The 20,421-nt window shown below is 53.7% G+C and overlaps 8 protein-coding genes across 8 annotated transcripts; 5 read left to right on the forward strand and 3 right to left on the reverse strand.

Annotated features, from left to right (window-relative positions):
• Positions 1-251: 251 nt before the first annotated feature.
• Positions 252-1,453, forward strand: GLRG_07086 (uncharacterized protein; the record flags this gene model as incomplete). The annotated part of the gene is made up of 2 exons (XM_008097771.1): positions 252-504; positions 624-1,453. 2 exons carry the CDS (start codon positions 252-254, stop codon positions 1,451-1,453), a joined length of 1,083 nt encoding a protein of 360 aa, XP_008095962.1.
• Positions 1,454-3,047: 1,594 nt separating this feature from the next.
• Positions 3,048-5,313, forward strand: GLRG_07087 (uncharacterized protein; the record flags this gene model as incomplete). The annotated part of the gene is made up of 6 exons (XM_008097772.1): positions 3,048-3,094; positions 3,180-3,637; positions 3,688-3,744; positions 3,809-4,735; positions 4,794-5,031; positions 5,127-5,313. 6 exons carry the CDS (start codon positions 3,048-3,050, stop codon positions 5,311-5,313), a joined length of 1,914 nt encoding a protein of 637 aa, XP_008095963.1.
• A 957-nt stretch (positions 5,314-6,270) lies between these two features.
• Positions 6,271-7,358, forward strand: GLRG_07088 (short chain dehydrogenase; the record flags this gene model as incomplete). Its single annotated transcript, XM_008097773.1, has 5 exons — positions 6,271-6,319; positions 6,389-6,749; positions 6,825-6,937; positions 7,016-7,207; positions 7,276-7,358. The coding sequence occupies 5 exons, from the start codon at positions 6,271-6,273 to the stop codon at positions 7,356-7,358; spliced, it is 798 nt and encodes a 265-aa protein (XP_008095964.1).
• Positions 7,359-7,649: 291 nt separating this feature from the next.
• On the reverse strand, positions 7,650-10,339 carry GLRG_07089 (fungal specific transcription factor domain-containing protein; the record flags this gene model as incomplete). Its single annotated transcript, XM_008097774.1, has 2 exons — positions 7,650-9,502; positions 9,562-10,339. 2 exons carry the CDS (start codon positions 10,337-10,339, stop codon positions 7,650-7,652), a joined length of 2,631 nt encoding a protein of 876 aa, XP_008095965.1.
• Positions 10,340-10,897: 558 nt separating this feature from the next.
• GLRG_07090 (uncharacterized protein) lies at positions 10,898-11,247 on the forward strand (the record flags this gene model as incomplete). Its single annotated transcript, XM_008097775.1, has 2 exons — positions 10,898-11,085; positions 11,244-11,247. 2 exons carry the CDS (start codon positions 10,898-10,900, stop codon positions 11,245-11,247), a joined length of 192 nt encoding a protein of 63 aa, XP_008095966.1.
• A 1,457-nt stretch (positions 11,248-12,704) lies between these two features.
• GLRG_07091 (F-box domain-containing protein) lies at positions 12,705-13,910 on the reverse strand (the record flags this gene model as incomplete). Its single annotated transcript, XM_008097776.1, has 1 exon — positions 12,705-13,910. The coding sequence occupies one exon, from the start codon at positions 13,908-13,910 to the stop codon at positions 12,705-12,707; it is 1,206 nt and encodes a 401-aa protein (XP_008095967.1).
• A 1,348-nt stretch (positions 13,911-15,258) lies between these two features.
• On the forward strand, positions 15,259-17,022 carry GLRG_07092 (aldehyde dehydrogenase; the record flags this gene model as incomplete). The annotated part of the gene is made up of 5 exons (XM_008097777.1): positions 15,259-15,309; positions 15,368-15,725; positions 15,849-15,937; positions 15,991-16,590; positions 16,660-17,022. Coding segments are annotated over 5 exons (1,461 nt in total), but the record flags the coding sequence as incomplete, so codon positions are not given.
• A 589-nt stretch (positions 17,023-17,611) lies between these two features.
• Positions 17,612-18,514, reverse strand: GLRG_07093 (uncharacterized protein; the record flags this gene model as incomplete). The annotated part of the gene is made up of 2 exons (XM_008097778.1): positions 17,612-17,712; positions 17,860-18,514. 2 exons carry the CDS (start codon positions 18,512-18,514, stop codon positions 17,612-17,614), a joined length of 756 nt encoding a protein of 251 aa, XP_008095969.1.
• Positions 18,515-20,421: the final 1,907 nt, after the last annotated feature.

The raw sequence follows: 20,421 nt of genomic DNA on the forward strand, positions 1-20,421 counted from the left end.
TCTTGTCTTTGGCAACTGCAGATAAGCACTTGGCTTGCTCCCGCCAACTCCCCCTAAGCTCAGCTCGCCTCGCCGCAATCCTTCAGCTCATATTGCTTTTTCCTATCCATTCTGCCCTTCATCGATTCTCTTCTTGATCCACCCTCTCACCCTCGTGCTCTTGCTCTCTCCCCGGCTCTCACCACTCCACTGCGGTTGCTGTCACGGACAGTCACTCGGCACCTCTTCATTATGCCTTCGAGTTGACAGACATGGAGCCAACCACCGTCATTGGCGCAGTGTCGGCTCTTGTCGAGCTCTTCGCCGACGGAGCAGAGCACTACGCAGAATGGAAGCGGAAGCGTGCCCTCAACAACAACTATTTCCGGAACCCAGATTCTGGCGTTCGGAGACATGTCATCACCTGTGCTCTGAGCACATCCTTAGACGCATCTGCCAACCAAATCAAGGAGACATATGACATTGGGTTCACTTTACTCGGCGCCGAGTTCTCTCTGGGCGATGGTGAGTTTCCTTTGTAACTCATTCTCGTCGTGCACTCTGCCGCTGCTGCTGCCCAGTCGGGGATGGCGCCGCCAACACCTTAGTTGACCTGTCTTGTGCTGATGGTGTATAACGTGTAGCAACGTGTCGGGATATGCTCTGCAACCAGCTGTTCAACCTCGGTAGCCGGATTTCACACTTGCGCCGGGCATCCGCTCACTCGGGGTCAACCGGTTTTCTGAATCTCCCGGACATCATACAGGCATCCGAGTCGGCGAGACTCGCTTCCGTCCGCGCACTGGCAGAACTATACTTTCGTGTTGCAGGCGGCCGCCCTGATATTCCCAAATGTCTCCCAGTCCCCAGACCTCGTCCGCGCCAAGATAGGTCGATATCGCGATATCAGGCCAGCCCAGCAGAAGAGAACAATGGGGGGGGCGACAACAATAACAACGAAGGCGGCGACGAAACGACAACGGCCATGACCATGACCACAGATCAGGCACCATTCCAATCAGAACCGCCTTCGCCTCCTCCGACTCCGCCAGCACCAAAACCTATTAGCAACGACGACGTGTCCCTATTCACGCCCTCAGAGGCCGGTGCCAGCAGCACTGGCACCGTTCACCTCCGTCCAAAGGTCAGCGTCTTCAGCATGTTCTGCCCCGAGGCCATGACGTTCCAGGTCGACCTCTCCAAGAGAATACCGGAGACGCCCAAGAGGTGCAAGTGCGGCTATCGGTGGATGCCGCTGCTACCCAACAACAAGGACTTCATTGTCCTGAAAGAAGGATTCCGAATGTCCAGCCGCTTTTTGGCCAAGTCGCATTCTGATAGAAACGAGTTTGCCTGCTGTCTCTGTGTGCCGTCAGGAAAGACAAACAAGTACGAATCGGCTGATGCCTTGCGGGCACACATCAACATCTCCCATATCAAATGGCAGATCCTCCACGACCGGGACATATCCTAGAACTTTCTTGCAAATGCCAGTCCATATCTTGGCTCAGACACACTAGCCGCCCTCCCTTGCATTGGTGGGCGGTTTCGGTTTCTGTCGCGAGAACACGCCCATCACTTGGTCTGTTGAGTGGGCTCTAAAGGCGACAGAAAACAAAGGCAAGAAAAGGGGGGGGGGGGGGGGGCGAGGATATGCGCACACGTACACACACACACACACACACACACACACACAAACACACAAACACATGCAAAACAAACAAAACAAACAAGCAGGTGTAATATTTTGGGGGCGGTATATTACGGGAGCGACGGTCTGTACATACAAGATACCCAATAGGAGGGAAGGTGCTCTTTCTTAGGACGTAATTGACCATGTTATTTTGAATTGGTCTTGCCATCATCATCGATCTGCCAATGTTTGGTTTTCTTCTTCTTTTCCTTCGCCCTCTTCGGCTGGATAACTTGGAGGCGATGATGAGCTTACCCAGCACTTGAGCGTAATGAATCGACACCGTTACAATCTTGTGTAACTCATTTCATGTGTATCCGTATTGTCTCGGAGTTTTCAACATCCCTGCCAAGGACAACTCGAGGCGTACACGCTCAAGGCATTAATTAATCCCTGCGTGCGGAATGAAATGAATGCGGCAGCCCCCTCCTCGTCTACCTTGGAAACCAACCGCTTGCGATAAACTCGTTACCAAGGTCAATGGCAGCTATGATCGAAAGAATCATGTAGGCTCCCCCTCCTTGAAAGCCGGTCTGGTCACCCTCGTCACCCGTGGTGGATGAAGATGTTGCGTTGGCACGTCAACGCCTTTACTATGTACACTGGACTGGACGGGAACGGATGCCGGCAGTTCGTCTGGTTCGAACACCTGGGCCGGCCCGTGCAATGCGAGTGTGACGGGCAATCTCCCCGGTCAATCTGCGCCGGGGTCATATGGCATGAGGGTATCCGTACCTATGTAGGTACGATACCGTACGATACGGAGTGTTTGTCGAAGGCATACCCAGGTGGACAGGAGGAAGAAGGCATGTTCATGTTGTGTAAATACAGTGAGTGCGTGATACCGACTGCAGCACAGCGGCACAAAACAGACATAGGCTTGGCGGTTCAAATGCTCGGGGTGCGGGGTAAGGAAGGTGCTGTAGCTACCCACTCACTACGGATACCTAGATACGCATACCTTCCTTGGTATGTACTTTGGAGCTTCACGGACAGTGTGTGAAGCCATGACAACCAAACCAACAAACACACGCCCTGTCCCACCAAAGTACATACAGCAACAAGTCAACATCAAACAGCACCAGCACTGGAGCGCCAAAGCTTCCAGCATCTCTCTCCACCAGTCGACCGACACTCCACCACGCGCGCGCGCGCGCGACCATCTCGCAATCCGTGCGTGCTCCTTTGCTGCCCCAGACATCCAGACAGCAGCTAACGTATCGGTGCCATCATCTGACCCGCGACTGCTCCAACCTCTGGCAAAACACAGACAGACAACCACACGAGTTCCATCTCTATTTCTGCCATTGGCCATGATCGAGTATTCTTTGCTGGTCTGACGACCCGACCCCAGAGCAGCCAACCCTAAGTCGTTATGTCGTTGATCCCGTACCATCCGCGAGAAGGTCGCGAGATTGTCCTGTTTGTCGTCCCCTTTGATCCCCGTTCTTTTCCCGCTTCTTCTGTCGCCTTGCGCCCACTAACGCCCTCCTTCTTCTTCTTCTAGTCGGCACCGTAACGCCATCGTCGTCCGCGACCCCTTCTCTCAGCGACTCGAGATTCGAGGCTTGTCCGAGTGCCCGACTTGTCATCAGCCCCTGCGACCATCGTCTCCAGAGCGCCAGTTTGACAGCGCTCGCCATCATGAGTCCTTCGTCGACCCCAACTACTTCCGCATGCTACGAGCTGGCGGCCATGCCTCGAGAGCCGATCATCCTCCGTCCAGCCCCATCCGCCGATTTGTGCAGCCGAGCTTACCCCACCCACAATCTGCTGTCATAGAGGATGCCGAAGACGCCGAGTTTGTTTCTAGTACACCGGCTATCCAGGAGGGTAGTCGCATTCGCCGCGAGGCCTTCAGCCCCAATTATTTCAAGACCTTCTTCGTCGAAGAGAAGGAGCTTGGCCGCGGGGGCAAGGGTGTCGTGCTACTTGTCCGTCATGAAATCGATGGCTGCCATCTTGGTATGCGCTCTCCGGAACACATTTGCTCCGTCTTCACTGACCGTTGCAAGGTCACTTTGCGTGTAAGCGAGTGCCTGTAGGCGACGACCACGCATGGCTCGAGAAAGGTATGAGGGAGCACTCTGGGCCGCGCTTGCCCAGCGAACCCGTACTGAAATCTGCTTCTCTTAGTGCTCGTCGAAGTCGAGTTGCTCGCCAAACTGTCCCACCCGAACCTGGTCTCCTATCGCCATGTCTGGCTCGAAGATGTCAGATTGACTCGGTTTGGCCCGAGTGTGGCATGCGCCTTTATCCTGCAGCAATACTGCAATAGCGGCGACTTGCTTCAGTACATCATTGGTGATCGACCCAAGGAATCTACCAAAGAGCAGCTCAAAGCGCAAATGCGCCGCAAGTCCAAGGGCCAGCTCGAGCTACCTCGCGACCAGTTCGCTTCACAGAGGTTGTTGTCCTTTGAGGAGATATTCTCTCTGTTCAAAGACATCACCTCTGGACTGGCATATCTCCACGCTGCCAGTTACATCCATCGCGACCTCAAGCCAAGCAACTGTCTTCTGCATCGTGAAGGCAATGGGCTGCTCTGTCTCATCAGTGACTTCGGCGAGGTCCAGTCTGAAAACATGGTCCGCAAGTCAACCGGATCAACCGGGACCATTTCCTACTGTGCACCAGAGGTTTTGAAGAAAGACTCGACCGGTCGCTATGGCAACTTCACCGTCAAGTCTGATATCTTCTCTCTTGGAATGATCCTTTACTTCATGTGCTTTGGCCGTTTGCCTTACCGCAGCGCCAACACGATCAACGAAGAATTGGAGGATATCGACGAGCTGCGCGCGGAAATCAGCGACTGGCAGGGCTTCCAAGACGAACGTAGAGAGCGTCCAGATCTTCCATCAAAGCTCTACCAGCTTCTTAAGAAGCTGCTCGCCCTTGACCCCTCACAGCGCCCGAGCGCGAGTGAGGTCCTGGCCGCTATGAAGACGGAGTCAAGTCTCGATGGTGTTCCCCGAGGTAGGAGCTCGAGCCCGCCAATTGGCCTCGGCGGACGCCGGATCCAGAGTCTGGACTCTCCAACGCCTTTGAGCACACCCGTCCCAGGTATGTGGCTCATCAGCTTCAAGAGGTCACGCTATCTATCAAACTGACTTTGTCACAGATCCCCAGAAGTACGCGAGGTATCCGTCATCTCAAGAAGGATACAACATTCCCAGTAAGGCCGCTGATGACGACTCTCCGCGCGCTAGCTCGCTGAGGCAATCCGACTCGGGCTCACCGGGGCTCAGGCCCCAAGCTCAGGCCATGATCTCGTCACGAAGTCAAGATATCCGCCTGTCCCCAGAGCGGGAAGAGAGTGTGGATTCCGGCAAAGACGCGCCTCTGAACTCGCCGCCACTGTTGATGCCACCTACCGCCACACGCTTCGAAGCCTTGCAGCACAAACTTATGATAGGAAGCATGCGAGCTAGCCAGCTTATACGTTACAACGCAGGCCCCCTCCTAGCGGTCCTCCGTCTCGGTTTGTTCCTGAGCAAAATGCTCAGCTTGACACGCCCATGCTGGCCTTTCATGGCGAGTCCGAACATAGCAGCCCCTCTGGTGATGCTGGCCGCGCTCGATCTCGGTCTTGCCAGTGCTGGTGCAAGGCCGCTCGCTCGATATGGGCAAGAGACCAGTAGACGCATGTCCAATGGCTTACCATGGGCCTGGGGCTTGCGAGGTAGTGTCGTTCTTGTTATTCTCCACATGGTTGTGCTTTGGGTCGGCAGTCGCTGGAACTCTTTGTGCATGCCAAGGCCCAATACGTGGCATATGTAGTGATCTCGGTCCTCGGTAACTAGAGGATGCATTGACATTCCCCTCAGGGCATTGAGCATGGGAAAGAAGTCGACTTTGGCGTTGGCTGGGCGCACCTGTCGCTGGAAATTGCTTACTCGTGTTTAATCGATATCGAGGACAAGTCGATGAGTGTCGACGGAGAAATCTCTCTGAGAGGGGGGGGGGGGGGGGGCATTATGAACATTGCTCCGTCTCGAACAATTTTGTATTTCTTGTAGTGCTAGTTATACGGTTGTACTTTCTTTGGGGCACCCTCTCTATCGGCCGGGACTTTGTCAAAGTATATGGTTCTTCACATCAAATTCGCAACTATCAATCAGTGTACTTCAGATAGGCGGCGTTCCCGGACCCCAACAATTCAAGTTGGGGTTTGATCGTTCCGCTGTTCATAGCATCGGGATGAGTGTTGCAGTGAAACTCATCATGGTTGATGACCGTGACCGAAAGAAACAGCACAAGAAGCCCTAACAGGCGCCCTTATTGGAACCTAGAGCCAGTCCAGGAACTCTTTTCCGTGATCTTCCTGCGTCAACCTGCAAAGAACACACGAAATCACAGCTGATGTAGTCTGGCTAATACCGAGACTTGTCCAGGCAGATCGATCATCTATAGCGGAAAGTAAAGGGCGGGCATGTCTCGCCACCTTTGGCCCATCATCCCCTTTTCGTCTCATCCCTACTTCATCTCATCCCCATTTCATCCATTCCACCCCCTCATGTGACCGGTGAGCAGAGCATATAGATACTGAGGATTGCTCCGCCGCAAACTATAAGCTTACACCGGAACCCATCTACACCATGTCATCACTACTTCGAGGCACTTGTTTCATCACCGGCGCTGCCTCAGGTACGCCTGTCTTCCCCAAGCAACCCGTTTTGCAATGTCCTGCACCACTGACGGAGAGGTGATATCAAGGCATCGGCCAACGAACGGCCCTTACCTTTGCAAAGAACGGCATCACGCGCCTCGCCCTTGCCGATGCTAACCGCGAGGCTCTGGAGGCAACGTCAAACGTCATACGACGCCAGTACCCCGCTTCTGAAGTTCTTGACCTTCCGCTTGACGTTCGCAACGCTTCGGAGGTCAAGCACGGCGTCGCCGAGGCGGTGTCGCGCTTCGGGAGACTCGACATCGCCGTGAACAATGCCGGCATTGGAGGCAGCGGCCGGCCGACGCACGAGGCTGATGAAGACGAATTCGCCAGGCTTGTCCATGTCAACCTACACGGGGTGTCGAGATGCCAGCGCGAGGAGATCAAGGTCATGTTGCATCAGGAGTAAGCACAACGCCTCCTCCCCCTCCCAACCCAAAGTCTCGGTCTCGGCCGCGCAGTGCTGATGTGAGCGTCCAGGGACCTGGGCTTCCGGCGCGGCCGCGGCGCCATCATCAACGTCGCCTCCGTCCTCGGCGTCGTGTCGCCGGCGCCGTTCATGTTCCAAACAGCCTACTCGGCCTCCAAGCACGGTGAGCAGCCAAGAACACGGCTTTTTTTTTTATTTTTATTTTTATGTGAAGCAAACGTGCGTTGACAGTTCCTGTCAGGGATCATGGGTTTCACAAAGAGCGACGCCAACACGTACGGCCCATGCGACATTCGAATCAACGCGGTCTGCCCCGGCTTCATTGCGACCCCGATCAACCTCGCTCTCGCGGAAGAGTCTGGCGGTGCGCTGGCGCGCTATATCGAGGCCACGCCGCTCAAGCGTCTGGGCACGACCGAGGAGGTTGCTGATTGTTAGCCTCTCGTCCCTTCCTTCCTAGCTTTTATCTTGACGGTCTGGTTGAACTGACACGGGCTCTAGGCATTGCATTTCTTGCTTCTGATATGAGTAGTTTCATGCAAGGGTCCGGTCTTGTTGTTGATGGTGGACTCACGGCTCATTAGTCGGCATGGGGGGATCGATGTACAGATGGGGTCATGCCAACTGACTTTGAGCAGCTCTATTTCACGAGTAGGTATTAAGTATCAACTTGTAGTATTTTGAGCAGCCCTGAGACCAGTTGCTCTTTTTAGGCATTGATCTGTAAGTGCGGCAGCTAGCCTATGAAGAGCCCAGCGTGATTGATGACTCTGGCTAGCGGTAGTGATATGAAACCCACGAAAGAAAGGCATCACCTTGGCCCTCGCACTCCATCTCCGTTGAAAATCTCCGTGTTTTGCTTGTATTATGGGTTATCAAAGACTCAAAAAATCCAGTTCATGGTTTCTGGGGGCTCCGCGTGCCCTATCCCTGACTACCGCGTCCGCGATTGAATCCTGCACCAGCTCACCAAGGCTCACAGAGCACACTGTGTTGAGAGCGTTCTCGCCGCCTATCCAGCCCATACCCCCATGGCATAAGAAGTCTGCTACCGGCGAGGTAATCTGGTTCTTTGTCTTACTCTCGGTATTGCTCTGGGTCATCTGATCGCCTCTGAGCCTTCGTGACACGGTCGCGGTTTTTGGGCCAATATCTTCACTTCCCCGGACGAGATCGTGAGAGATTGACGGCGAATCAAAGCCGACGCTCGTTGTACCTGAGTCGTGTTCGCTCATCAACTCATCGTAACCGAAGTCTCCCTGTTCGGACATGGGTGTGACGCTTTCGTCGAGTGTGTTAATTTGCCAACTGTCAGATGGCGTGGTAACAAGGCTAGACTCCTCTCTAGGGTTGATATTATTTCCCAAGGGCCCATGTAGCTCGCTACTTGGCCTATTGAAGAGGGCCAAGTTGAAACCAGAACCATCACTGTCGCTTGTGGTAAGTGCATTCAGGCCGAACGAAGGGTAACTGCCGACATGGCAGTAGCTTTGCGAAGACCTGCGAGGCGACTTTTTGGACTGTTCGGTGAGGTATGGTAGAGTCGGACGGTCGAACCCCAAGGTTCCTCGACTAGGGGCAGATAGACGCCGTCTCTTGTACGGTTGAGCGTCGAAAGTATTTGCTTCGCGCCTCGCCGGCACGACCAGATGAACACTATCCACACTGCGTCTCCCGCCCGAGGTCAAAAGCGAACCGTGTTCACTGTCGGTAAACGCGACTGGCGGCCGACAAGAGTCGCTGGGGTTGCCAATGTTGGATCGGAGCTGCATGAGAGCAACCTTCAAAAGAGCCTCCATGCTTGCCGCTGGTTCGTACACTCGCCCCATGTCACTGATGGCGCTTTTCAGTATATCGAGGTGCGCAAGGTATTTTCGTCTGTCGGAATCACTCTGGGTATACGTTGCTGCCGCGACCAGGGCAATGACTGCCGTCACAGCGTGCTGGACGGCTGTAATGACGATCTTGGTACCGTCAAATTTCTGGCGGTGCTGCCAGAATATCTTTGCTACACATGTTGCGTGAAAATCGCAGATTCTACGAGAAGACGCTGTTCTGCCAGGTTCCATGTCCAGATGGGGGCTTTTCGTCTCCGGAGGGTCGTTGAGATGCTGGTTTGAAGGCCCTACCGAGGCAGAACTTGAATCTGGAGTCGAGTACGGACCGGTGCTTTTGTCGTCACCGCCGTTCTCTGCGTGCATTGCCCATGGGCGATGGAGCAGTATCATGGACACATGGTATTGCTGGTGCAGAAGAAAATATCCCAGAGGGGCATGTTTGCTGTTGGCAGGTTTCCATCGCAGATGCTCAGGTAACCGTCTGTACCATTTTTGAAGACGGTGATGCAGGTCGATGGCGTATACGTAGGCGTTGTATTGAAGTGCATCCCGGGCCTGACGTCTGTCGCCCGTTTCAAGGATGCAACCAGCGAGCTCCATCAACTCGACAAGATAGTCGTATATCTCCGCGGCATCGTTTGTAGTGTTGGCATGTCCAGGTCGTCCCGCGAGTGAGGCCAACTTCTGCGAGCACCCTCTGTAGGGCAGGTTGATGCCAATATCCTGGGTCTTTATACTAGTTGGCCGACCAAGAAACAGCGCCCAGTACCTGTCGTATACTACACAAGCTCGCATCACCGTGTGACGGACGTCGGCCTCATGCTCGCCAATCCCATTCTCACGACTGTCAATGTGAAGACCAATGTCGAAAGCCAGTCTGTTGGCCATTCCTATTATGGTTGTTACCAGGAGTTACTTAGAAGTCGGAGAAGGCATTCACTAAGCTTACCAGCATACATCCAGCCTGTATGGTTTCTTCCGACGCCGCATTCCAAATCGCTGAGAAGTAAGAGAGCCTGCACACTAGGGATGCCGCCAGACCTTTCGAGCACAACCTCGAGCATGCGTTTGGCCTCCCTGTGTAAGCTGCTCTCCCGGTTTGCCAATGCAATCCGCCTGGTGTCTTCTCGGCCAGGGTCGGCGAAGCGGAATCCCATGGCCAAAATTGAAACGTGTAGCAATGGCGAGTAGAACTTTGGGTCCTGAGACTCCCGGCTAGACTCGAAAGTTTCTCGATGAACAACCCTGAGCACGCTGTTGTAATGCGTCCAGAAGTTGTTCATAAGATAGTCGTGAGTCGGGCCTGTCAAGGATCGGATAATGTTCTCAGCTCGGCGGACTTGTTCTGGCGGCTCGCGGCATACAGAATCGTCCGTGGGCTCTGTTTGACGTGCAAGAGGGTTAAAGGTAGGCCCGAAAAACCGTAGCCGTCCCGCGAACTGATCAAAAGAGTGTGTTCCTCTCACTGACAGAAGGCGTTGGATAGCATCCTCCACGCCCGTTTCGGGCAGACAGGAAGAAGACTGTCCTTTGGGCGAAGGCTCTTTGCAATCTTCTGTCCCAGATTCGGGCGGAGAAGGAACTTCGGGAGCATTTAATCGCTCGTCCAAATCCTTCTGCTGTCCGTGTGGCATTCCTGTGGGCATCGGAGCTTCATGTCTCGATTTAGGGGGGTGTACAGCAGGAGGGGGTTGGACGCCCTTTTCCAGGAGCATACCCTCGAGCATAGCGATACGACTAGACAAAGAAGACATATATGCCTTGGATATTGGTCTTTCCTCGCAACGCCGGTCAGCAATTCCACGGCAGACTTGAAGATATGGTCGCATGCACATACCGTCTCCGCTCGTCGTCGTTCTTGATTATACATTCACTGCCGACTTTCTTGCACTGAGTGCACTCAGACTCACCCTCAGGGACGACACAACGAACTCTTCTGTCCCGGCAGGACGCACATGCAACAGAGGCTCTGTGCCTGGCTGGTTGTTTTGAGCCATGGCGGGATGGTTGCGTACAAGCAGCAGTGCTTGCCTGGGCTGCAGTCCCAACAGCCTCCTCGGAGGCTGACTTATCCTTCCCTCCCGAGACGGTCATGTTGTTACACTTTACTAGCGGAACGAAGCCTGTCAGAACATTGGAAAGAAACGGGTGCGGACAGCCGTGGCGGGCTACAGTGACACGGTCACACAGGCCACCGTATGTGCGAGATTGGATGGGTGGTATGTATAAAGACGACACGGTTTGAGAGAGAAGCAAGTCCGGTGTCGAAAGCATAGACATTGACGATGAAGAAGCTTAAGAACGTCGAGGCGAGACGGGGTGAACCCCGCCGTGACGACAAACAAATGGGGCAGTGGAAGTGTTGCACAGAACACCCCTCTTTCAAGATTCCCGGCTTGGTAGAGGCCAAAAGAGGGACTGTGGATCCTGAGAGGCCAAGGATCTGGTGCGACACAGCAGTGCAGGCGGAGGCGTAGGTGTAGACGCATAGGTAGGTAGGAGGAGACATGAGAGACGGACAGACAGCCTGTTGCCCCAAATGCCAACTTGCAGCAAGCTCTACTTTCCAGCTCCAACCAACCTTTGGGATTAAACTGCGGGGCTGCCAGAGGAACACTGACTGTGCAACAGGTGACGGCTCAGGAAACCCTCAGAGTAACTCGAAGAGGGCGATGGGACGAACCGGTGGCCTAACACACTATGCATCTTTAGGCCATTCACTACCCCGGACAGGTTGTCGCGGGGTGTCTTACGCCGAACCCACAGTCAAATGATCTGGGGATAGTGGATCGAGAACAGAGAGGCCTTATGAGCCATCCTCAGATACGCTTGGTACCTCGGGCAGTCGGCCGGATGAATGTCGGTAGGAGGAGACGGAGAGCGGGGAAGTATGGGAAGATGGCAAGGTCTAACCAAATCGGCAAATCGTTGAGAGCGGATGAACTTCTTGTGCCTTGAGTTTTGACGCCATATGCATATATCTGTATGTAAATGCATGCATGCATACTGGATGCGGGAGGGGATTATGAGGTCCACCGATATACAGATGGGTGTCACAGGCAGCTTTCGATGTGGACATCCCAGGTCGGATGAGAAGCGTCAGATGGGTTACCGATGGATGTCTGCGTGGCAGGTAAGAAAGGCACTGGGTATGGAAGTGATGAGATGGATCTTCGGAGACATCAAAACACATAGTAGTGTAGGTAGGTATGTATACGGAGTACTACCTAGGCTAGGCTAGGTATGCAGATGCAACCCCGCGTTATCTCCGCCCACCCCGCAAGGCCCGGTTAGCGCACTCGGCTTCCTCTTGTTGCTTCTTCGGCCTCGTTCTCTCCAGCGTGCGTTACCCTCGTTACCCTTTACGTAGGGAACCCGCCGCCTGCATAACCTATGGTTGGCTATGCAGATTTATGTGGCCTAGAGCTCCGCTACGTCAGCCACAGCATCCACTCGCAGTCGCCACAACCTGCAGTTCGGCTGATGTTTCGCCCTCTCCCACTCGGTTCCCCGACTACATTGTCCGTCTCCTGGCTCTCTCGCAGTACGGAGGGATTGCGGAGCAGGCATGACGCCACAAAGGTCGAGCCAAGTAGATAGAGAGAGAGAGAGAGAGAGAGAGAGATTCCATCCTTCTACCGCTGTCTTCCGACCACCCAGTGAGGGTTAGTCGTAGACATTCTAGACAAGACAAGACAATTTTCCCACGAATTGGCTCACCCCATCCCTGCATATGCCATGGCCCCTTCACAGATGATTTTGAAAACCTAAAACGACAAGATCCTACGGGTTCGCATGCATCAGTTGTTGCGTGAGTGGCATAACGGAGATCAGACTGAACAGGAGCAAGAGTTTTCACGCATGGCTGTCTCTAGTCTAGTCTGCAATCCTCGTCTGTTGTCGTCAAGTTTTCGTCAAGTTTTCGTCAAGTTTTCGTCTACTCCTATACTCTTCTTCCCCCTCTTCTTATTCTTCATCTCCGTCGTCGTCTATCCTATGTCTCTTGTGCGTTTGTTTGTTGGTTTACTCTAGACTGTCCATCATCTATCAGTCTACGCTGTTAAGCCAGATCGTCCTTGTCTAATGCTTTGCCTAGTCGACATCGCCGTCTGTGTCAAACGCACCAATGATATCCAGTTTCAAGCCCTGTTCTTTGCATGCTTCTTTGATCTCTGGAGAAACCCCGTTGTCGCCCTCTACAACCACCAACGTCTTCCATGACTTGGCGACAACGCCTTTGGTCTGAACTGTGTATAGGAGGAGTTCTGTCACCTCCTCGTCCGTACCCAGCTCGTTGAAGAATTCCAAAGTTTCCATCTCGGGTGGCAGTCCGACTGAATGCATGCGTGGTTTCTTGGTCGTTTGCCCGAAAAGCTGGTAGTCCCAATTCATCCGCATCGTCTTGAGCGCCTCGAACTCTCTCATTCTCAACGGTTTACGACAGCCGAGTGTTGGTGAGTCGATGGTCAACGTCTTCAGAGAATGTGCTTGCGATGTGAGCGCGAGGACGTAGTCGGCGAAGTTGTCAGAACTGTCCTCAAGCTCTGGCCTCGGTTCTGGGGTTTGCGTCAAGACGAATTCCTCCAGCCCCTCGGGAAATTCGAGAAGATCCGATAGCCCATCATCGTTGATATCGCATTCGATGAAATGTAATTTTTTCAACCCTGTCTCGTGCGGGCGCTCCATGAAGTCGAATCCCTTCTCATCGAGCCTGGCTCTTTTGATTATGAGAGTTTCCAATGTCGGGTGGGCAAAGATGTGGATGTTTTCCCGCAGGTTCCAATATGCGTCCTCGGGGCATTGGTAAAAGAGCGTACACTCCTTGAGGTAAGCCAAGTCGAAGGGTCCGTTGAACAAAGTTCCTATACCATGTAATAGGACGTCCGGAACAGCAATGTCGAGTTTCTCCAAATTTGACATGACAGAGAGTGTGCGCGAAAGCGTGTCGGAACGCGAGGGGTCGTAGTGAGAGTTATGAACGGGCCCATCCAAAGCAAGGCGTGACAGCTCCTCATTAGGGTAAACCAGTTTCACCTCGTTGATGGCCGAGCCGCGGCGTGGTCGACGGCCTAGTGACTCACTGAAAGTAAGATGGAGCTCCGGGCTCTGGAAGTGAACGCTCTTGTACAAGACGGCATCGGCCAGTCTGTGGTATCGTTTGTTCAATCGCGACACATTGCAGAGGTCTTTTTGGGAGAGCTGGCGGAGCGTCTCAAAGAGAAGCTCCTCAGGTAAGGCGGCGAGGCGGTCACGTTTAGCGTCCTCGCCGTTGGCGTCGCCATCAGGGAAAAGAAGCATAATCGCTACTGATGAACATGAATTCAAGGGTCTGGTCCCAGTGGAGTGGTCTTATCTTGGTATCGTGGAGATCCTCACCTGACGGGACCTTGCGGGGACTGCGGGGCTACGTCGGCCTGTTGATGAGCGGAGAATGCAAAAAGGAGGGTTAAAATAAGTGATTGTGTCCGAAGAAAAAGAAGAGAAAAAATCCGCCAAAAAAAGACGCGAGGAAGAATTATGTAAAACACCACAGGGCCCGAGTATGTGCCTTATTCGACGGATTGGTGATGAAGGTGCGTGGTATGTCTGAAGTATGGTGTTGGATTTTAGCTGCAACCATCGTAAGGTGGCCACTGCAACCAACGCACGGCCACTGTGGCTGGGGTGCATGTGTCATCCACCCTACCTGTGCCGAAGGTGATGGGCCCATTGACCGGGATCGGCTCCGATGCCGTCCCCACTTAGGTCCGGATCTGAAATGGGGACCGGTCTTGGTAGTGTCAACCCTGGAACTCCTTGCAGAAGACACACGCATTGCCAGCGCTTGAACTTGGAATCGATTCCTCTGAGAATACACCGGACTTTGAAGGCGTCCAATTATACAAGATTAGCTGCCATGCTGTCTGCTGCAAAGTGAACCGGCATCTTGGAGGCTGATACCCCGCATGGACCCCGCACCGGTGCCGCATGAGGCCGAGGTCAAACGTCTCATCTCTGGTGCTCGCTCTGGAGATCGATCATATTGAATAATTCGTGTCACTAGGGTTGAAGGCCACTGGATGAAAGAAATCTCAACTGTTTCCCACTAGGACTGGTCCCTGCGAGTAAGCCATGATTCGATGCAACATGTTGAAGCAAACCACCCGATTGACTCGGGTGAGAGAGATACGTAGCCAAAGACGGTCCCTCGTAAGGTCGTACAGTTACGGATACACGATGATGCGAACACACAGTCCATTTGCCCCGGTTGTTGGTCAGTCAACACCACCCCGCACGCAAGTGACGTCTTCTGTTGACTGTTGCGGTTGCACCAGGGCGTTCTGTCGGTGATAGGTACTGCGCCAAGTTCGACGTGCATTGCGTATCATGGCAGACGAGAAAGGCACCCCTATCCGAAGGTGCAACCCTGATGTCGGCGGCTTCATGCTTGTGAGCAACGCAGGCCAAGGGTGATTATGCATGTATACCATAACATTCACATATGACAGGTGATAAAAAGCGACTGGCTATCACTGCGTAGTAAAAAGGCGTCGTGGATTTAGATTCACTTTGGACCACAGGCTTCTTTCAGCTTGCAAATAACTCGTTGAAACCGCAAACTTTACCCATCCCTTCGAAAGTGACTGTTATTGGCGGTAGCGAAAAAATCCCCTGGCACAAGGACAATCTTCCCAAGCAGCTATTTATCAACAACGAGGTAAGTGGGTTGAATAATTAGAGAGAAGAGCACGAAAATCGATGAGTGGTGATCAAAGTATGTCGATTCGAAGAACGGTAAGGAACTGGAAGTGTTCAACCCAAAGGACGAGTCCCCTGTTCCTAGCGATGTCGCGTTAGGTGGGCAAGAGGACGTGGAAATCGCGGTGGCAGCTGCAGAGGCTGCCTTCCCCAAGTGGAAGAAGGCACACCCAAACGTGAGGCGAGACATCGTGCTCAAGTTTGCCAACTTGATCGAACAGAACGGCAAGGCCCTAGCAGATCTGACACGGATCACACTTGAAGCCCCCTGGGGCTCGATGGGCTCGATGGAGATGAACCTTGCCTGTGAGAGCTTCAAATACTTTGCAGGCTGGACCGACAAGTTCTCCGGCGAAACGTATCCCCAGGAAGATGGTAAGACAGCATCTGTTGATTTGTATTTCCCCTTAATGCGGATGAAAGAACCCAGGTTGAGTAAAAGGCTATAGAGGTGGCTGTGTGAAGAAGATGACCTGGATGACTGATTCCCACCTTAAGGTTTCCTGAAGATTGTTCGCAATGAGCCACTCGGCGTATGCTGCGGAATAATCCCCTGGAATGGCCCTATGGCCAATACCGGCATGAAGGTCAGGGTTCAGTCCGTGTGCCTACACGGCCCCCAGACTAACGTCAAATACAGGCAGGTCCTGCACTCGCTACTGGAAACTGCTTCATCCTGAAGCCGTCGGAGAAGACGCCCTTCGCTGCGTTAGCCCTGGGCACCCTTATTCGAAAGGCCGGTTTCCCTCCCGGCGTATTCGAAGTCGTGTCGGGCGACGGAAGCACAGGAGCCATGTTTGCGCGGCACATGAGGGTTCGCAAGGTTAGCTTTACCGGGTCCACGACTACTGGGCGTAAGATCCAAGAGATGGCGGCAAAGAGCAACCTCAAGCGGGTGACACTCGAACTTGGCGGCAAGTCCCCTGCGGTTGTGTTCAAGGATTGCAACCTTGAGAACGCCATCGGTTGGTGCGCCAACGCAATTACGGTGAATACGGGCCAAGTCTGCTTTGCTGCGAGTCAAGTCTATGTCGAGGCGCCCATCTACGACGAGTTTGTCGCAGGGTATAAGAAGGTGATAGAGGAGAAGACCAAGGACGTGGGCGACCCAGATGCTGAAGGGACCTTGATCGGCCCGCTGGTTGACAAGGCCCAGTTTGACAGAGTGTGGGGCTACATAGAGCGCGGCCAGCAAGGGCAAGGCACGTTGCTCGTTGGCGGAGGGCGTATTGGCGACAAGGTGAGAAGCAGCCCTGGCGTGGTGTTGCGGCGTCCGGGTGAGGGGTGAGAGAGGCTGACAGCCTTCCAGGGGTACTACATCGAGCCGACCGTGTTCGAAGGCGTGTTGCAAGACGCCGAGATCTGTCGACAAGAGATTTTCGGGCCCGTGTCGGTGGTTAACAGATTCGATAGCGAGGAGGAGATGGTCGAAAAGGCCAACGACACCAACTTCGGGCTGATGGCCGGCATCTTCATCCAAGACATCAATCGATGCTTGAGAGTCGCGGCCGAGCTGGACAGCGGCATGGTGGGCATCAACTGCATCAGCCTCTGTTTCCTGACAGCGCCTTTCGGCGGCAGCAAGGAGAGCGGTCAGGGTCGGGAGAACGCCATCAACGCGTTGCGAATGTTCACGGAGCCGAAGACTGGCATGGTGAACCTCACGTACTGAGAGGCGAACCGACTGTGGAGGAACGGAGATCGAACATGAAGGGTTACTTTATTTGCTACATAAGCAGGGGGCTTTCATGTTATAATTGCCAACTAAACGTTGTCGAGAGAAAAGCTAAGTATGCTTGTCTTAAACACTTCATGGCGCAGGATGGAAACAGAATGGTTCAAGCTGCGGCTCATGGATTCTGGTGTCACTGGACAACATGGAATTTGGACCACAAAAACCCCCTCAACCACATAAGGAACTGGTCTCATGAGCCTTTGAGGCCCGGTCCACTTGCAGATGAAACAAGGCGTGATCTACTGAGCATCCCGGACGTGAACCAGTCTTACAATGCTCAGAAGCACTCCCTTTAGATATCTGCTTAGAGGTAGCCACAACTACTGCATACAATTGACAAGATCGATAGGCATCATCAACGCCGATTAGCTCACAAATGCCTCCTTACCTGCCCCAGTCTCACAAATGGGAACCAGAGAGCATCAGCAAACACAAAGTGGGAACTAGCAACGGCCATACAACGTCCAGCAGGTGGAATAGAGAGTGGGTATTCATCGAGATCATTACAATGTAATTTAATTAGACATTAGGCCACCTTGGCTTGCGCCACTGCCTGCGCTTCTATTTCGGCATCTTCTCTGGCCCTTTCGAAATCCGGCATTACCTTTGGCTGGTTCCCCAGGGCCACTGTAACTATGTTAGTGGTGGTTTCCATCAGACTGAGGTGAAGATAGTACTTGCATCTGTCAAAGAGGTAGTAGGAGGTGACGAGCAGAATGGGCATGGCGACCATGGTCGAGGTCCACTTCCATGCTGCCGTGCTGTACGCCTTACGGTATTCCTTGCTGTTCGGGTTCAGCTTCGGCCGGAACTTGGACTCGGGCACACGCGACGGGAACGGAGAAGGAGCAGGAGACGTAGGAGTAATAGGCTGAGTGGGTTTCGGTGCACTCGCTGGTGTTGATGTTGCTGTCGTTGCCGCAGGGCTTGTGGTAGGCACAGAGCTTGGGGCAGGGGTGGACGTCTTCGGGGCGGCGGAAGCGACAACGGTGGCGGTCTTGTTCGGGGTCGTCTTCTTGGCCGTTACCGGGGTGGCAGTTTTTGTGGCAGTAGAAGAAGCAGCAGTCTTCTTTACAATCCTTGTGACTTTGGGGGTTGTACTCGAAGCGGTGACGGGAGTCGTCTTCGCAGTCGTGGTGGCCTTGATCGAGCCTGTCTTGGGCGCAGCAGCCGTGGCTGTGGTATTCTTCTTGCTTGCAGCGGTGGAAGTGCTGACGTTCTTCTTCGTGGTGGCGGTAGCGGTGGTACTTGTCTTCTTTGCAGCCGCGGTGGCTTTCGGGGTGGTGGCAGTAGCAGAGGCAGTCGTCGTCTTTGCGGCGCGAGTCGCATAGCATCGCAAGGCGAAGAACCCCGCGCGGCTGGGTGTTGCTGTCCCAGTAGACGATACAGCGCGCCAGCTACTGCTCGTTAGAGCTCGGGAAAGACCCATTGAGTTCATGTTTGGCCATATATGTTTTGTGGTTGAAGATGCAAAAAAATAAATAATCAACAGGTTAGATGCTTCAACAACAACTGGAATCGTGGGTGAAGCTCGCAACAGGCCGAGTTTTTTTTCATTTTTTCAACAAACGTAGAACAGTCATATCGCCCGTTGTGGAAGGTGGCGGGCAGGGATGTCTGTCGATGTGCGCTGTCAACAGATAAACATGCGGGAGGTAGAATGCGACATTGTCCTGGCCGACAGCGCGTTCGTGTCGCGATGGTTTATGCGCTGGAAATTGCCAATGTCATGTCATGCCATGTCATGTGTGTGGGATTCTGGCAGTTCGTTGGTCCGCACCTGGCAGCGGCCTTTGCCAATTGGCAGCGGGTGGTCAAACGGTTCGTTCGTTTGTTCGTTCCGTCAATATTTCTCCAGTTTCTCCAGTTCGATGCGGCACAGCACAGCTCCAACTAAGCCTCCACGAGGCTCGACGGATAAAGCTGTCGTCGGTTTGTCCTTTTGCTTGCTTGCTTTCTTCGTCCCCGCGCCCCAAATGCACGTGTGCAAATTCTCATCTGGCCAAGTGTCTCTCAGCCTACTGCATGCAGTCTTTGGTTCGACCACCAACAACAGCTGCTGCTGAATCATAGCAGTATCGTCGTCGGCATTCGATGCTGGATAGAACTGCTTGACACTTGAGGATTCATACCACGACCAACTCGATTGATCCGAGCACTCATGTGCTCTGTGTTTAATTAAGGGTAAGGCGAGCTGCCTCCTGTAAGGTAGGATTGGTTGTGTTAGGCATCCCGGAGGAAGTAAGAAACCCGGCGTTCGACGAGAAACGAATCGACAAATCCGAGCCACATGCCTGTCTGAAGAAACTTACGACACCCCGAGCGTGTTGGCTGATCGGCGCCAGCCAGTGCGGCAGCCGTAGTCGTGTCTAAGGCGTTGTCAGTCGGTTTGGGCCAATGCAGGCTGTGAGAATGCCTGCCCAACCGGGAGCCCAGTGGTTCTCAATGGATGTATTCTGCCGTCTATGCCATAGTACATACATACTAGCTAGCGATCAGGGCCACCAGGTGAAATACGCATCCGTCGCTCGGTCATCATTTGCCCTGATAGAATGGGGCTCCAGACGTGGGCGACCTTGGATGCGTGGACAACCCGACATCATGTTGAGCGGGTATGGAACGCATGTCGTTGAATCGGATTCGAACGAAACCAAAAAAAATGGCCGCTTGCAACCAGGTTGGTTGGTGCGGGATGCCAGAAGTGGTGGTGCTGCCAAGGAAACACACAGTCGGCTTCGCCCACCGGGTGCCTCTCGGGAGTTGGCCGTCGAAACCCTGGTTCACACTGGAATACGGGGAATTCAAGTGCATCATAGGGAAGGAAGCCCGGAAGTGCGTGGCAGTGGAAGAAACCGAAGAGGCTGGTTTCCATGGAAAATCGACCCAAGAATCTTCCAGGGCAGTTCCAAGTGGGATTTGCCCGCACTACTACAGAGTCGGAGCGCCTCTTCCCAAGCGTGCAGGGCGATGATTACCTACTCCTCCTCAGGTAGTTGCTGGATTAGTTGGGGATAAAGCCACAGCCACCAGGACGATGGCTGGAAATCCGCCTCAGTGGCTAAAATCACGTCCGCAATGCCAATTGGTGCGTCCGTCAGACGCTGCAGGGCCTCTCCCTCCTGTTTTGCACAATTGAACGTTGTGAACCAAGCAGAGAATTGGAGAAAATACCAAGCGGGATACGCAGCTGGCATGCCTCCTTACCAGGCAGAACCCCGCTCGCGCACGTGAGACATTGCTTCGTCCGGTTTGTTCATAATGGCCTGACAATCTGCAGATTGTGGTAACAGCGAGATGCAAGCATCCATGCCGGCGAGGAATCGCTGAAACGACACT

Source organism: Colletotrichum graminicola (assembly GCF_000149035.1).
Source record: "Colletotrichum graminicola M1.001 genomic scaffold supercont1.28, whole genome shotgun sequence".
Classification (NCBI taxonomy): domain Eukaryota; kingdom Fungi; phylum Ascomycota; class Sordariomycetes; order Glomerellales; family Glomerellaceae; genus Colletotrichum; species Colletotrichum graminicola.